The 17,159-nt window shown below is 38.1% G+C and overlaps 1 protein-coding gene across 1 annotated transcript; it reads left to right on the top strand.

Annotated features, from left to right (window-relative positions):
* The first annotated feature begins 190 nt into the window (after positions 1-190).
* LOC133307620 (mitochondrial import inner membrane translocase subunit TIM50-like) lies at positions 191-13,802 on the top strand. Its single transcript, XM_061508161.1, has 10 exons — positions 191-485; positions 1,194-1,282; positions 1,950-1,986; positions 5,537-5,598; positions 5,696-5,809; positions 6,029-6,133; positions 6,229-6,327; positions 12,300-12,459; positions 12,570-12,672; positions 13,513-13,802. The coding sequence occupies exons 1-10, from the start codon at positions 275-277 to the stop codon at positions 13,556-13,558; spliced, it is 1,026 nt and encodes a 341-aa protein (XP_061364145.1). The 5' UTR covers positions 191-274; the 3' UTR covers positions 13,559-13,802.
* The last annotated feature ends 3,357 nt before the right edge of the window (positions 13,803-17,159 follow it).

The raw sequence follows: 17,159 nt of genomic DNA on the forward strand, positions 1-17,159 counted from the left end.
AAAAAGTAATATTTAAATTTTTTTTGCCTACTTTTATATGTACAGGTAAGATAATTTTTTCTAAGATTAATCACTTTTCAAAATCCTATAATAGGCCTAAAACAGGATTGAACCGGTCAATCTTTGTAAACGGCTTAACTCAAAACCCAGTAATCTGCTCCAAACCGGATTGAGCCGGGGGTTGGTGTTATTCAATAACAAAGAAAATCGCAGCTCCAAACAGGAACTGATGCTAAACCCTACCTGAACCCTTTGAACACACGCAGATCAAACAATGTCTCTTGGGATTCTTCGATCGCGAGCCCTTTCCTGCGCATCCAACTGCTACCGTCGACGCCTCCTCTGCACCAATTCGAATTCGGCTTCGGCTTCGGCTTCTCTCGCCGAGCCGTCCGCTGCGCCGTCGAGCCGGTGGAACTTCCTCAAGTACGCTTTCGTCGCCGCACTCACCGGAGCCACCGCCACTGCCGGTTACGCCACTTACGGTTTGGTTTTCTCTCTCTCTCTCTCTCTCTCTCTCTTGTTACTATCTCGCTCTTCGTAATAACTTTAGAGTAGCCATTTTGGGATCAATGGTTTGATATTTTGTGGGGTTTAATTTTGTTATTGGGGATCGTAAAAAAATTTGATTTATTTTTTTAATAAAACTTTTGAATTCGGAGCAGCCTTTTTGATATACTTGGCGTTGCTATTGAATCAGATTGATTCGGTGATGTTCAATAAATTTTATTTTTTATTTTTTTATTTTAATGTGCTTAGAGTTTCTATTGAATCAAGTTGATTTGGAAATGATTAGAAATGAACTTTTTTTTTTTAATGTGTACTGGTTCTATTCTGCATTTCATTTGGAACTTATTTTGCAGCCATTTTTAACGTATATGTATGTGGAACTAATTTGTTTATTAGGTATATAATTTTTCTATAAATAAATTCGGAGCGGCCATTTTATGTGCTTAGTGTTGATTTTGAAAGGATTAAAACTGTTTCGGTTTTAATATTTGTTGATGTGCTTGGTATTGCTACTGAATCAAATTGATTTCGAAATGATTAAAAATGTCCTCTTCCTTTTTATTTTTATTTTTAATGATAAGTGTTGCTATTGAATTAAATTGAAATGGAATTGAATAAAAATGGAGATTTTTTTTAATGTGTACTGGTTCTATTCTGCAAATCATTTGGAACTTATTTTGCAGCCTACAGTTTGGATGAAATAGATGACAAAACGAGGTATTTCCGTGAGTCAGCTAAGTACGGTGCTGGTGATGGAGCTACTGCCCTCGATGTGAGTACTAAGTACTTTGAAGCTTCCTTGACATTCATTCTTCTTTGCTAATTTTTTGTTTTTGTTTTCAACATTGTTGATTTGTAAATTTAATCCAAATGATAGGGGTTTATAAGTTTGGTATTTGAAATGACTCTTGGAATGTTGTTTTCCTTGTTTGACAATATTTGGAATGTTACTTTGTGCCCTATTTCATCAACTTGTGTCCATTCTACTTTTTTTTTTTTCCCGTATGAAGATAATGTATTGATTTTGAAGTTGCTACTTAAAAATGCCCTTGGTGTTAAAACAGTATCAGGCTAAATTTACATCTGTTTAGGGTTGAGTAGCATATAGCTGATCTTCTTCTCGTAGAGAAAAAGAAAATGTAATTGAGAGTGCCTGACCATTGTTCTTGGTTTTAGTTTGCTAGATTGTGTTTCAAGCTTCTACATTGTTATAGTGAATTTGAGAACTAATGTTATGATGGATGGTTTTAGTAAGTTTTAACAAACCCCCTGTCCTTGGACTAGGATCTCTCGTCTTCGGGGGTCCTCTACTTTTTCTTAGTTTTGACTCTACCCCTTTTTGATAATTGATATTGTATATTACAATTGTTTCTTTAGCCTATGTCTTTATAGGCCCCAAAATTAATAGAGTGACATGCTCTAGTCTATATTTTGTGCAGAAATTTCAAGGGTTGCTATACTCAACAGCAATGACAGGTCAGTTTCCTGCACTATATTATGTACACTACTTGTCTTCTCTTGTCTTTATGTGGTCCCTTTCTCTTTACTTGGAGTGTTGCTGTTATATGAATGGAATGGATGAATTGGTGATTTGGATGGCTTCTACATTTATTTTTTGTGGTTCTGTAAAGTGGCCCTGTTTCTGGATAAGCCCGATTTTCTTTTTAATTTTGTTCATCAAATGTACTGTTAAAATGCCACAACGTGGGTTCCATAGACAAAATGCCATTTGGGTAAATATTAGCTGCAAATACTTTTCTGATATAGTTAATTAATCGAAATTTTCAGATACACCTAATTTGCATGTTGTAGAGTTGGAACTGTCCAATGATAACAATTATAAGCCCGCATTCTTTTTTTTTTTTTCCATGAGAAATTAGCCAGTTGAAACTTTGCAATTGTGTGTGATAAGTGCATGTTTGCCTACTTTTTGTGTGGGCAGGGAGGGAAATTTTAAGCTCCATTGAAAAGAAGGACAATAGAGGCTACAGAGACTAGATAACTCAGTAGAAGATGAATAGCGCCTAAAAGTGAGAAATTAGATCAAGTCATAGTTATTGAACATGGGTAGCAGTCGACCCTCAAAAATGTTGTAGCCCTATAGCTGGTAGTGGTATGGAGTAACAACGAAGTCCTATGCATGAACTTGTTCTATAGATTACTACACATGTAAATGCTCAAAAATATAGACATTGATTCATATAAGGAACATAAAGGACGCAACAAAACTTCATTGAAGTCTTCCGAATATTGTCATTGAAAGGATCTAATACTATCGATTACAATATTCCTTATTCAAATTCAAATTCTCAAAAGGAACTGTTGAAATAATAGGGTTTTAGGCTTAAATGGAGGAGAAAAGATTGAGAGAATGATAAAGACTAAATATATGTGTTTTGCGGTGATTGAGTGATTACGAAGGACAAAGCACTAATCCCTATTTATATTAAATAGGGGACTCCTAAAATAAGGAAACAAATAATGAAATAAAAGGAAATAGGGAAACTGATCGTAAGAAATCCTCTATAATACTCTAAATGATATTAAGACATAATATTAATATTGTACAATATCATCTAGATATTCTAACACCCCCCTTAAGATAAAGCTTACTAAGCTTAAGCTTATTACAAATATACATTTGAAAATGAAAAAAATAGCTAATTGACTTGGCCTCCACAAACATGGTTGCCAAGTCAACTCAGGTATGTTGCAGATGTTCGAGGGATGAAAATTGTTGGAAAGGCAACGATGCAAGATGGCTGGATTGATCATCAGCTTGAAGAGCTAGCTGAAATATTGTGTAATCAAGGAAGAAGGGATTTTCCCTGAATCACCAAAAGCAGAAATGTCGTGGCAAGCAAGTATACATAGCATGAACTAAAACTTCTCCAAGTTAATCAAGAACAACATTCAAAAGCTTCAACCATTCAAAAACTTAGGAGACTCTACCAAAGAATGTCCAGGAGAAAGTCCGACGGGGCCATATTGGAATTGTGATAATCCAACGGCCCTACGAAGTAACTGAGACAAAGACTGACAAGGCCAAATTGCATATTGGACAAAGACTGACGAGGTCAGGCAGCAACTAGGGCAATTTGATAAGACTAGAGTGCAACTTCCAATTTTCTTTCTCTCAATGCTAAGTTGGCATCGAAAAAGAGACAAACAATGACATAAAGGGCTAGATCTAATGAGAGAAGAGTGTGGGCATGCTAGAATAAAAGGTGCTAGAAAAGTTAGAATGCTAGCCTGCTTCCAAAATGACAACATAGCAGCGGGAAATCAGAGAAAGTTGCCGGAGAGACGACAAGACAAAGAGATGACGACAAACAGTTTCCCGAGATGCAACAAAAGAAACTAGTGAGAGAAGGTTAACGGAAAAATTAGTTAATGTAGAGTTTCGAATTTTATGGAACTCAGCAACGGAAGTAATTTAAACCAAAAGCTTAAACTTTTGGGTGAAGGTAGATTAATGATTTCATATTATATTTCTTAGTTCTTACACACCTCCGTGTTAGACTTGAAGGGTAGAAAATGCACAGATCCACCTATCTGTGCTAAGAAATTTCAAAATATTTACTGAAAGATTATTAGTACAAATAGGGGCAGCATGGATTGAACTCTGGACCGCTTTGTCACAAAAACTCTAATACTATGTCAAGAACCAATTAACCCAAAAGTTTAAGTTGTTAAGTAAAAATAGATGAATTGATATATTTTATGTTATATTTCTAAACGGAACTAATTAGAATAGCACATGTGCAAGAAAAGGTTTTCATTTTTGTCTTAAACTCCAGTCGCCAAAAGGATTGATGCTAGAAAAGGGTCCGGTCGCTTGTGCCTAGATCGGGAGGGTCGACGACAGTGGTAGCGTTGTCTATTGGTGGATTGTTGTGAGTTGGGGTTGTAGGGTTTCGATTTTGAGTGAGTTGTGAACTTGCGCAGGAGACATGTGAAGGGATGATAAAAATTGCAAAAAGACCAAACTGCTTATAAAATCTGATTGTTGGAACCCTAGAACCACAGGCAAAAAAGGGGTTCCACCCTTGTTCATCACGATTTTCTGCAATTTCGGCAGCTATCGTGGCCGCTAGGGCAAATTGTAGCTTCACATAGTGGGAATCGCAGGGACCTTTTGCTTTGAGCAACCGGAGCACTATAGAGCGGCATTAATAACTATGGATGAAATGAAAAATAGTGCGAATAAAAGGGGTAGAGGACGACTGAAGGAAACTTTAGGAAAAATAAAATAAAATGTAAAAGGCTTTGCTCTAAATAGTTTTGCTAAAATGTTTAATTTTTTATAGAGCCCGCTGGTGTCAGTGATCCTTGCAACCAACCTGGCCTTATAGAATAAGGTTTGATTGTGGCTGTTGACGATGTTGTTGAGGATATATATATATATATATATATATATATAAGTACTTAACTTGAGAACAATTAGCTCTAAGCATTCTCAAAAGAAGGAGAGTCTTGCTGTTTTGTGGGACTTTTATTTCTGTACTGCATAAGCAATAGAACAAGCTCTCCCTCCTTCCCCCGCACATACACCCAAGCACAAAACGGAGTTCAAAATATTTATATGATTATCTTGAAATTTATAGCTTTTAGGTACTTTATTATAAGTACATTTCAATTATCTGAGTGTAATGTAGCTAATTCTCTTTTTATGCTACCTTTAAGTCTTTGCTTTCTGTTAAGGTAGGTAGGTAATGGTTCTCATGTCAACTTTTGGGAGGACTGTTGATCGGGAAATCCTATTTTAGATTGGCTTTCCCTGGGCTTTATCATCAATCTTCCTTGACAACACTCCTATCCACAATTTTTATAATGTTTGAGACTCAATTCTTTCTTGTATTTCTGCTATTCTTTTAATGTAAAAAATGATAGGCGATCCTCTAAATTGGCGATTCTTTTGGCTTTCCTTGACAATGCTTTGTTTTGTGCTAAACTCCTTATTAGTTTTATTAATTATTTGTTTATTATTAACAGCATGCTGATGCGTTAGTATGTAATATCTCAGTGCCTGTTAAAGCAATGGAGCTTTATTTGGATGCAAGAAGGCTAATTGAAGAACAAATTCAGGTATGTGCATACTTTTTCTTCTGACTTTTGCTTTTGATCTGTTTTTTAATTAATGAGAACCTTTATTTAATAGTTTGCTCTTCTTGCTTCATTTTAGAATTATACTGAACCGTACACAGACAAGCTCCTTCCAGATTTGCTTCCTCAGGAGAAACATGTGTTTACACTTGTTCTAGATCTCAATGAGACATTGATTCACTATGTCTGGACGGTAAGGCTTCATATGTAAATTACGCAACGTACTTATTTTGGTAGAGAAAAGATGAAATATCTTCTAAATGAACAATGTTATTTGTAATGTCATATTTATTAACAAATTTCTCTGTGTCACACAAAAGTGTTTGACCTCTTAGTGGTTCAGGAGTGCTTATTTATTAGAGATTTCTGTGGATAATGTTGAGTATTTTATATTTCTATTTGATATGTAAAGCGAGATACAGGCTGGCAGACATTTAAGAGACCTGGTGTTGATGCTTTCTTGGAACATCTAGCTCAGTTTTATGAAATTGTTGTGTATACTGACGAACAAAAAGAGGTAATCTGTCTTTCTTTCGCCCTTTTCTGAATGAATACTTATTTTCTTATTATGAATATTCATTCATATATTGCTGCTTTTGTTGATTTCTGCAGTTTGTGGACCCCGTTTTGGATAGGCTGGATACCAAGCATTGCATAAGATATAGGCTATCCAGGCCAGCTACCAAGTATCAGGATGGGAAACATTTCAGAGTAGGTTTGAGTTCATGTTCTTGTGTTATTCTCTCAGATTATACTCGTCTTCTTATTGTTCTTTCTTGGGTGTGGCTTCACGAAAATTAGTATAATGAAGTCCCAATGTAATTTAGTCTTCACCTTGAATTTTGAATGCATGAGCATGACACAAACTCGATTTTCAGGGGCAATAATAGATTAAATAGTAAACAACAGTAAATAGTAAAGAATACTTAAGAGTATGAATGTATTGTATTCAATTGTGTATAAAAATATACAAGAGTCCTCTATTTAAAGAGATTAAATGACCTAATGGGCTAAACCCACATAACCTTCTAAAATAATAAAATAATAATAATAAAATACAATACTATTTTTATACTATTTTTAACACTCCTCCTCAAGCTGGTGTGTATATATCTTAAGTTCCCAGCTTGTTACATATATGATCTATTCAGGGATATCTAAGAGTCTTGGTGAAAACATCTGCAAGTTGATAACTGGAATTGACAAAGGCTGTCTCGATCTCTCCTGATTGAATATTCTCTCTAACAAAGTGACACTCAATTTCTATATGTTTGGTCCTCATGAAAGACTGGATTAGAGGATATGTGCAATGCGGCTTGATTGTCACAAATGAGTTTCATTGGCCGTTGTTCACAGAGATGTAGTTCCTTAAGCAATTGTTTCAACCAGATGAAATCACAGGTTGCATTTCCCATTGCCTCTTGACCTGACGACCACCGTTTGCTTCTTACTCTTCCATGAGACCAAATTTCCTCCAAGGAGAATACAATACCGCGAGGTGGATCGTCTGTCTGAAGGAGAACCTGCCCAGTCAGCATCTGAATAGGTAGACACCTCTGCATTCCCTTTATTTGTGTATAATAAACCTCTTCCTAATGCTTTTTTGCTATATCGTAGAATCCTGATAATTGCATCCCAATGAGAGTCACAAGGAGAGTCAAGGAATTGACTTGCCATACCAACTGCAAAAGAGATGTTCGTCTTTGTTTCAGTAAGATAGTTCAATTTTCCAACTAGTTAGCGGTAATGACCAGGGTCTGCCAATGACTCCCTTTGTCCGGGTAATAGCTTAACATTAGGATCCATATGTGTATCATACCAGTCTCATCTAGGATATCTAGTGCATACTTCTCTGACAAATGGAAATGCCCTGCCTAGACTGTGCCACTTCAATTCCTAAGAAATATCGAAGTTTGCCAAGATCTTTGGTCTGAAACTGTTTGAATAAGTACTTCTTCAACTGATCAATCCCATCTCGATCGCTGCCAGTAATAATGATGGCATCAACATAGACCAGGAGATAGATGCTGGCCAAAAGAGCTATGCCAATAGAAGACAGAATGATCGGCTTTACTTCGGGTTAAACCGAACGATTGAACATCGGAACCAAAGCGACTAAACTAGGCCCGAGGAGACTGCTTCAGGCTATATCAAAATTTACGAAGCTTACATACCATTTCAGAACTCTCCCCCTGATCAACAAAACCTGGTGGTTGCTCCATATATACTCCCTCTTGCAAGTCACACTGTAAGAAAGCATTTTTGATATCAAGCTGAAGAAGGGGCCAGTGATGAATGGCACAACAAGTGCAAGAAGCAGGTGAACAGAGGTCGTCTTGGTAACAAGAGGAAAAGTATCCCCATAGTCAAGATCAAAAATCTGAGTGTATCCCTTGGTCACTAATCGAGCTTTGAGGCGATCAACAGTGACATCAGAACCAACTTTGACTGTGAATACCTATCCACAACAGACAACTGACTTCCTGGGAGGAGCACAAACAAGATCTCATGTGCCATTGGAGTGAAGTGTTGTCGTTTCGTCAATCATCGCTTGGCCCCAACCCGGATGAGATAGTGCTTCACCTGTGGTCTTAGGAAGGAAACAGACGAAATACTAGAAACAAAAGTAAAATACTGTGAAGAAAGTTTATCATAATTCAAGAAACTGTAAAGTGGATGAGGGATACGAGTGGACCGAATACCTTTGCGAAGGGCAATGGGAGTAATCTCTGATGGAGGATCCGAAGAGGAAGAGTTGACAGGAGAAGGCGATAAATCAGCAAGGGTCAAGTCTGCAGGAGGCGCAGTATGACGACGCTGATAGGTGAGAAAAAGGCAGTCCTCGGGGATGGAGGTAAGGGGTCGCTCCTCTGGGATAGAGTCATCTGCAGCTGGTAAAGACAATTCAGGAAAAGGAACATGAAGAACCTGATCAACTTGTGATATATGAGACTGGATAGAATGAAAAGGTTGTTGATCAAGAAAAGTGACATTAGTGGAAAAATATAACGCTTGAGGTCAGGAGAGTAGCACTGATACCCCTTTTGAAAATGAGTATATCCAAGGAAAATACACTTGAAGGCTTTGGATGTTAATTTGTCTTTTCCTGGAGTCAGATCATGAACAAAGCAAGTACATCCAAATACATGTGGAGGCAGAGGATAGGAAGACGCTCCTGAAAATAATACGCTATGTTGAACTTCATTATTTAGCACGAAAGAGAGCATGTGATTGATGAGAAAGCAAGAGGTGATAATAGCATTTGCCCAAAAACAGAGTGGAACATTCATATGAATTAGAAGGGTACGTGCAGTTTCAACCAGATGTCTATTTCTACGCTCGGCTACTCCATTTTGTTGTGGAGTGTGCAGACAGGTGGTCCGGTGTAACGTCCCATGTTTCTCCAAAAAATTAGAAAATTCAAGAGACACATACTCTTTTACATTATCACTGCGCAAGATTTGAATAGAAGCGTCAAATTGAGTATCTATCTCAGCACAAATTTTTTGATAAATTGAAAATAATTTAAAACGGTTTTTCATTAAATAAACCCAAACACAACGGGAGAAATCTTCAATAAAGGTTACAAAATACGGAAAACCCAAGACAGACATAGTTCGACTCGGACCCCAAAGATCAGAATGAACAATAGAAAAAGGAGCATCATTTTTTTTATTGACTCTATTAGCAAAGCAGGAACGAGTGTGGTTTCCTTGCTGACAAGACTGACAACTTAAAGATTTAAGACTGGATAAAAAAGGAACCATATGTTGGAAGTTGGGAAAGACTTGGATGACCCAGACGATTGTGGATTAGTTCAGGAGACTGTGAGAGAGCACGCCACTGGAGAAGGTGGTGCAGTCAGATAATAGAGACCTCGTGACTCACTGCTTGCTCCAATCGTCTTCCCTGTATCTAGATCTTGCATAGAAAAAGATTGTTTAGAGAAGATAATAGTGCAACTGGCTAACAGAGATTAAATTGAAGGGAATGCCAGGTATATAATAAATAGAGGTTAAAGTCAAAAAAGGGAGTTGCGTTGGCTTGCCCAATTCCACCAGTAGGGGCCTTAGTGCCATTAGCAAGAGTAATAGAAGGTAGATTATTAGAATAAGAAAGTGAAGTAAAGAGATCCTTTTTACCACAAAGGTGATTAGCAGCACCTAAGTCTATTATCCAAGGTCCAAGAGATGATTGAGAAAGACAAGCAACATGATTACCAGTGTCTTGAGTAGGAGGCTGGGAAGAAACCTTCCTAAGAAGTGCCTCATAGTCGGCACTCGAAAAAGTTACTAATCCAGTAGAAGGTGGTGTAGCATCAGTCTGAGTAAAGTTAACCGTTGGTGGCTTCAAGTGAGGATACTTCTTATAGAAACGTTCTTCAAAATGTCCTAGGTTCTAGCAATAATTGCAACAAGGCCTCTGTTCGTGGCCGCCCTGTCCACGGCCGCGTCCGCGGTCACTGTTCCAATTGAAATCATTGGCACGAGAAATAAATGCAGTTGAATCAGTGGCTGACACATGTATGGGTGCTGCTGATTTATCCTTACGATTTAGAAGGCGCTGGAAAGTTTGTGACAGGCTAGAAGTCTCAGCACTGGTTAGAGTATTCTCACGAACACTTTCTAACTCCTCTGAAAGGTTGGAAAGGGTTACGACCATAAAGAAGCGCTCCACCTGCTTCTTGTACGTAGAGGCATATGCAACATGAGGTAACATAGCTAAGAATTCCTGCATCAAAGAGCGAATCTTACCAATATAAGTCTCCATTCGAGCATCTGGTAATTTTCGCAATTCCATTATCTGAGAAACACTAGAATAAAGCTGCCGAGTGTCTTTGGTGTAGAGGTTTTTGGCTTCCTCCCATACGTCATAGCAGGTCTCTAAGGGGATGAAAATGTCTATAACTGCCGGATCAATTGATTGCCAAAGGATACTTAGCAGTTATGCATCAATCTTTTTCCATCGAGATATCTGATCCTTTGGAATATCGGTAGACTTGGTCGTGAGAATTTTCCCGTGTCCCCGACAAGTAAATTAGATCTTAACGGAGGTAGACCAGGTCTTGTAAGTAGTAGATCCTGTCAGTTTCATCGTTGTAATGGATGGGATAGTATTGGAATGACGCCGCTAGTGTTTTTGAGCGCATTATTTGAGCCCTCCATCACAAATCAAATGTAAAAACAACGAACGGAGACCAGTTCTGAAAAGAGGAGACAAAAACGAGCAAGGATGCCAGAACAGTGTTTCCGGTGATAAATAGTACCGTGAACAGTACTGCGATGAATAGTGATCACAATTTTTTTTTTTTTGTCTGCGGAATCCTAGAACACAAGCTCTGGTACCAACTCAAGAGTATGGATGTATTGTATTCAACAATGTATAAAACTGTACAAGAGTCTTCTATTTAAAGAGGTTAAATGCTATGAAGCACCGATACCGACACGGTGTTTTCGATACGTTCCCGATACGGGACGTCGATGCGTTACTTCAAAAAGACTAATATTTTCGATACGTTCTGATACGTCTTAGTATTAAATAATATTTTAGTATAAAGAATGTATTTCACATTAAAAAAATAAATAAAATAAAAATCATAACAACAAATAATAGATTATCCACACGCAGTTAAACCGTGTCAAATTTCAAGATGTGATATTTGGGGTTGATTGTGTGATTTCTTTTCAAAAACCCAAAATGTGGACTTAGTCACATTATTTAGCCCATTAATCACTGGCTGGTTTTTTTTTATAAGAAAATAATAAAGTTATTTCTTTTATAATAAAAAAAAATATTAATATAAAAAGTCAACATAAACAAGCAGCACCTTTAGCATCTTTACCTTTACATTTTTGCTTTTCCTTCTAGAATCTTCTTCCATATTCTTGGTTTGGACCCCACCATAAACCTTAGCTTGCTTTTTTTTTTTTTTTGTCATTTTTTAATCTTTCTACATCTTATATCTTTATCTTCATATCTCTTGTTCGACGGAGATACAAAGTGCAGCAAACCAAATATTCCATGGTGGAATGTTCTTATCATAGATCTGGTCGCTTGTCACTGGTGATTGTGCCACCATCGCCGGAATCATCACCATCACTTCGCTCCGCAGCCACCACACCATCTTGCCACCGCGCATACCACCTCGTCTCTTTCCCCACTGCGCCATCCACGCCACTGCTGCAGCTGCAAGTCGTTCGCCGTTCACGCCACCCTTTGACCGTATCGTCACCCTTTGCCCAATCTGATACGGCAATATCCGTATCGGAAGCGAATCGGTCAGGACGCATATCAAATATGTCGAATTTTTTTATATTTATGTATCGGTGCTTCATAGGTTAAATGACCTAATGGGCTAAGCCTAATTAACCTTCTAGAATAATAAAATAATAATAATAAAATACAATACTATTTCTATACTATTTCTAACAAGAATAATGGATTGTGATGTATTAGTGAATAATAATTTGACTTGAATTAGCAAGGGTAAGGCTGCGTACAAGGATTTCTTCCACCCTACACTCGCTGGTCGGGTTTAACGGGGAGTGGTTTTTTTTTTTTTAAAGAAGAAGATAATAAACTTACAGTATAGTGTTGCTTGTTCAATCTTGTTACTTTATTTTGAGACTATTGGACTGTAGTGGTGTTTCAGATGTTCTCCTTTTGTTCACCTTACATGGCAGGATCTTTCAAAGCTAAACAGAAATCCAGCAAAAGTTCTCTATTTAAGTGGCCATGCTTTGGAAGGTTGCCTTCAATCTGAGAACTGTGTCCCTATTAAGCCATGGCAGCAGCATGATAAAGATGACACAGCTCTTTTAGATTTTATACCATTTCTTGAGTGTAAGCTCTCCCATAAGATATGTTCAAACAATGAATTTATGTTTGAAATTCTTTCTGTGACATTTTATACTTGCACAAATTGTATTGCCTCCTTCATTTTCTATGTGCAGTTGTTGCCCGTAGTAGTCCAGCTGATATAAGACCAGTGCTGGCATCTTACCAGGGGTGTGAGATTCCGTCTGAATTCATTAGGCGTTCCAAAGATCATCAGAGGTAACATTTGAAGTTTGGTACTTTTAAGCTTTACAGAACTTGAAGATGGATTTTTGTTAAACATTATTTATACATCTCTGGTCTAATTATTATGTGTGTAAATAAAAAGTTTTTTTTTTTAATTTAATTTTTAAATCTTTCTGCCTTTCCTGTATGTTGAGTATGCCATGTTCTCTCTCCTTCCTCTTTGCTTCTCTTTATTATAGATTCTGTTCCCTGTTTTTTTTGTTCCTCTCTGGGATGGCATGAGGTAGATATGGTGTGAGGAACTGTCTTGGAATGGATATGGGAATTAAACTGGTGTTGCAATTTTCTTTCTGTTCTTATCCACGTATGTAAATGGGCGAATACCAAAAAGGGCAATGTGAGAGATCAGAGACACTAGCATGGGTGTCTGACAAATGTTATATGGGAACTTTTTTCCAAGTGTCAAATCAATTTCATTTGTGGATTTGTTTGCATTGAATTAGTATGTACTAGATGTTACAAGCCTCAAAGGCCTCCTTCCTTGGACATTGGATGCGAAGTTGATTCTATTTGTTGAGGCAGTATATTTATTCCTTATTAATACATGATGAAATTCTGTCAATAGATCTATTTTATTCTATATTATTGCTAGCAACATACTCTCTGACGCTCTTTTTAGCATCCTTTATTATTTGGGTGAAATCTCATGCCGATGCCACTGAGTAGGTCCAGGTTATTTAGTGGGTCAGCATGGGATCTCACTCATTAATAGAGTATTGAAAAGAGTGTGGTACTAGCATTGTCTCCTATAGCTTCATTGATCTTGTGCTGTTCAATTAACCTTTTCGTTCTGGATGTTTCCAAATGACTCAGGAGAATGCAAGAACAGAAGCAGCGGGGTCGCTTATGGAGAAATTGATCCCAGAATAACACTAAATTGGACAAAAAATTGTATTGACTTAAGGCTAGGAAATGAGAATTTTGTCAGTTTCATTGCAAGTGGATGAGTCATTACATCATATTAATTTTAGACAGAAAATGTGGATTTTTATTTAGCAAGTATCGGTCAATTCCCCCCCCCCCCCCTAATTCCATCGCTGCAAAGCACCTATTGATTTGATGTCCGTTATTCTAAGTATAACTTTGTATTGTGACGCATTTAAGAAAGGCCTAGGATGCCCTTTGATATTAAATAAACTTCGGCCATATGAATATAACTACATGACCAATGACTTAATGTTAGCAATAGTAGTTTTATTACTGGTATGGAGTGAAGTTTGAGGTATATAATCACCATATGAATTTTTTATCTGTAGTTAAAAATGAAACAAGGATATATGCCCAAAAGAGGGAATGAAATCCCTTTAACTAAAATGATCTGGAAAGGTTTGTCACCTAAGAAGTTAACATGGGAATCAGACGAAGAAATCAAACACTTTCCCGAAGTTATTCCAATTAGGTTGTGAATTATAGGGACATAAAAGGGAAGAAATTTGACATTCTTGTTTTCATTATCATGTGAAGTGATTTCAATTTTTTATTTACTGGAATATTTTATTTGAACATTTTAATTCCCTTTTTTCATTTTAGTCTTAATGGTAACTACTTAAAAAAAAACCAACTTTAATCATTACGAGGGTTTTGTTTTTCTGTAGTGGCGGTAGAAAAAGGTTCTCTGTCTCAGACAAAAAAATAGGATCTATTATTTTATTTTTTTAAAAAAAATTACTAGAATTCGATGTGAAAAAAAATTATTCATTTATTCCTTTAATTAAGGGTCACCATGATGGTTCTAGTATTGATTGGGAGTTCTTTGCACAAGTTTTTTCTTTTCTTAAAAAATAATGTTACAAATCATGTAAATCAAGAACCTTAACGTTTGACTTAACTTAGTCTCTCTCTCTCTCTTCTTCTTGTTCCATTCCTCTTCTTTCTTCTTTAATTTTATTTTTCTTTTATTTCTATCTTATCCTCGTTAGTCTTCCTCCCCCTTTTATGTTTGGTGCACATAGTACATTTTGTTGGGAACTCGGTTCCCTCAGATCGGCTAAGCAGTCTTTGTGCAGAAGTCAATCAACAAGATCCTGATCTCGGATCTCGGCAATACCTCAGCCTGAACTTCAGCAGGTCAGGCAGCGCAGCGGAAAAATCAAAAACGAAAAATCACAAAACAAGAGAGAGAGAAGAAGATTACAACCAGATTTAACGTGGGAAAACCTTCTCCAATGAAGAAGTAAAAACCCACGAAACCTAGTCCAGATCAAAAATCCACTATGAAAATAATGGTTACAAATAATCAAATACACCAATGTGGTGGTTAACTCAACCTCTCCAACAATGGTGATAATCAAACTACCCTAGAGATGTTTCACTCAAACTCTCTCTAGAGATCTCTCAGATGCAAAGCATAAAGCTTTGCTCAAACAATTTTCTCTCAAATATCTGTCAAATAAAATTCTCTCATATATGACCTAGCCTCCACCCACAACTAATGAGTATATATAGAGGAGGTGGAAATTAGGGTTAGGGTGTTTAGGAAATCCCTCAAATGGGCTTGGGCTTAGCATTGAAGGAGGAAGCCCAACAAATCTCCCCCTCCGACTTCAATGCGTCGGCTTCAACATCAACCCGGCTCCTTCGCAGCAGTCTTCAAATTTTCTTGCTGGAACCGGCTTTGTCATTATGTCGGGCCAATTTTGGTCAGTGTGCACCTTGACGAGTTCGAGCTCTCCACCTTCCACCACATCCCGGATCCAGTGATACCTTACATCAATATGCTTAGTGCGGGAGTGATAGGTCGAATTCTTCGCAAGATGGATTGCGCTTTGATTGTCATAACCCAGCTCGTACTTGTTTTGATCATGGCCGAGTTCCATGAGGAACTTCTTCATCCACATCATCTCTTTGCTTGCCTTAGTAGCGGCAATGTACTCAGCCCCAGTTGTTGATAGTGCAACACATTTCTGAAGTCTTGATTGCCAAGAGACAGCTCCTCCGGCAAATCTCATCAAATATCCTGTAGTCGACTTCCTCCAGTCGGCGTCTTTCCCTATATCAGAATCCGAGTAGCCTTGCAACTCGGCTTTTCCTTCTCCAAATCAGAGACATAAGTCGGTCGTACCTCGGAGGTACTTGAAGATCCACTTCACTGCTTCCCAGTGTTCTTTGCCGGGGTTTGACAAATACCGGCTTACCATTCCAACAGCATACGCCAAGTCGGGTCTAGTGCAAACCATTGAATACATCAAGCTTCCGACGACGGATTGGTACAGGACCTTCATCATCTCATCTTTGTCTTCATCAGATCTCGGACATTGCTTCTGGTTCAGCTTTATGTGTCCGGCAAGGGGGGTGCTCACTGTTTTGGCTTTGTCAATGCTGAATCTCTTCAGAATCTTCTCAATATATTTCTCTTGACTCAGCCACAGTAGCTTCTTTTGTCTATCTCGGATAATCTTAATTCCGAGTATCTGCTTTGCAGGGCCGAGGTCCTTCATTGCAAAGGACGAACTCAACGCCTTTTTCAGGGCGACTATCATCGATTTGTCTTTCCCTACAATAAGCATGTCGTCAACATATAACAACAATACCAGAAAATCTCCAGCCTCATACCTCTTCACAAATACGCAGTGGTCGGCTTCTGTCTTCTCAAACTTATGATCAGTCATGAATGATTCAAACTTCTTGTACCACTGCCGAGGTGCTTGCTTCAAGCTATTGAGACTCTTCTTCAACCGACATACCAAGTCTTCTTGGTCTGAAGCTTGGAATCCTTCAGGTTGCTCCATATATATTTCTTCTTCTAAATCACCGTGAAGGAATGCCGTCTTCACGTCCATTTGTTCTACCTCGAGGTCCATCGAAGCCGCCATGGCTAACACGGTTAGGACCGAGGTCATTTTCACCACAGGAGAAAAAATCTCCTCAAAATCAACTCCTTTATTTTGATTGCAGCCTTTCACTCATTCCGACCTGTCCAGACTTCTTCTGGAATTTCTTCTTCAAGCGGCCGTGATGGTGAGAGGTTGATCAAGTCAACAACTGTTTTGATAGCTTCTCCCCAGAATGATTTCGACAATCCGGCATTGGATAACATGCTTCGGACCTTCTCTTCAATAGTTCTGTTCATCCGCTCAGCCAGTCCATTCAGTTGAGGTGTCTTCGGGGGCGTCTTCTCAAGTCGAATCCCGGCCACTCTGCAGTATGCATCAAATGGGCCGCAATACTCACCATCATTATCAGATCGGACCACCTTCAATTTCTTGTCAGTCTCCCTTTCAACCATTGCATGGAATTCTTTTAAGGATTGGAGTACCTGGTCTTTAGACTTCAACAAATATACCCACATTTTGCGGGAATGGTCATCAATAAATGAAACAAAGTACTGAGCTCCTCCAAGGGATCTTTCCGACATTGAGCAAACATCAGTATGGACGAGGTCAAGAATATACCTGCGTCGTCTTGGTTGATCTGGTCTCACAAAAGAAACCCAGTGCTGCTTTCCAGCTAGGCAATGCTGC

This window comes from Gastrolobium bilobum, unplaced genomic scaffold, assembly GCF_033153095.1.
Source record: "Gastrolobium bilobum isolate Gb01-03AN ecotype WA unplaced genomic scaffold, APGP_CSIRO_Gbil_v1 utg4632, whole genome shotgun sequence".
Classification (NCBI taxonomy): Eukaryota; Viridiplantae; Streptophyta; class Magnoliopsida; order Fabales; family Fabaceae; genus Gastrolobium; species Gastrolobium bilobum.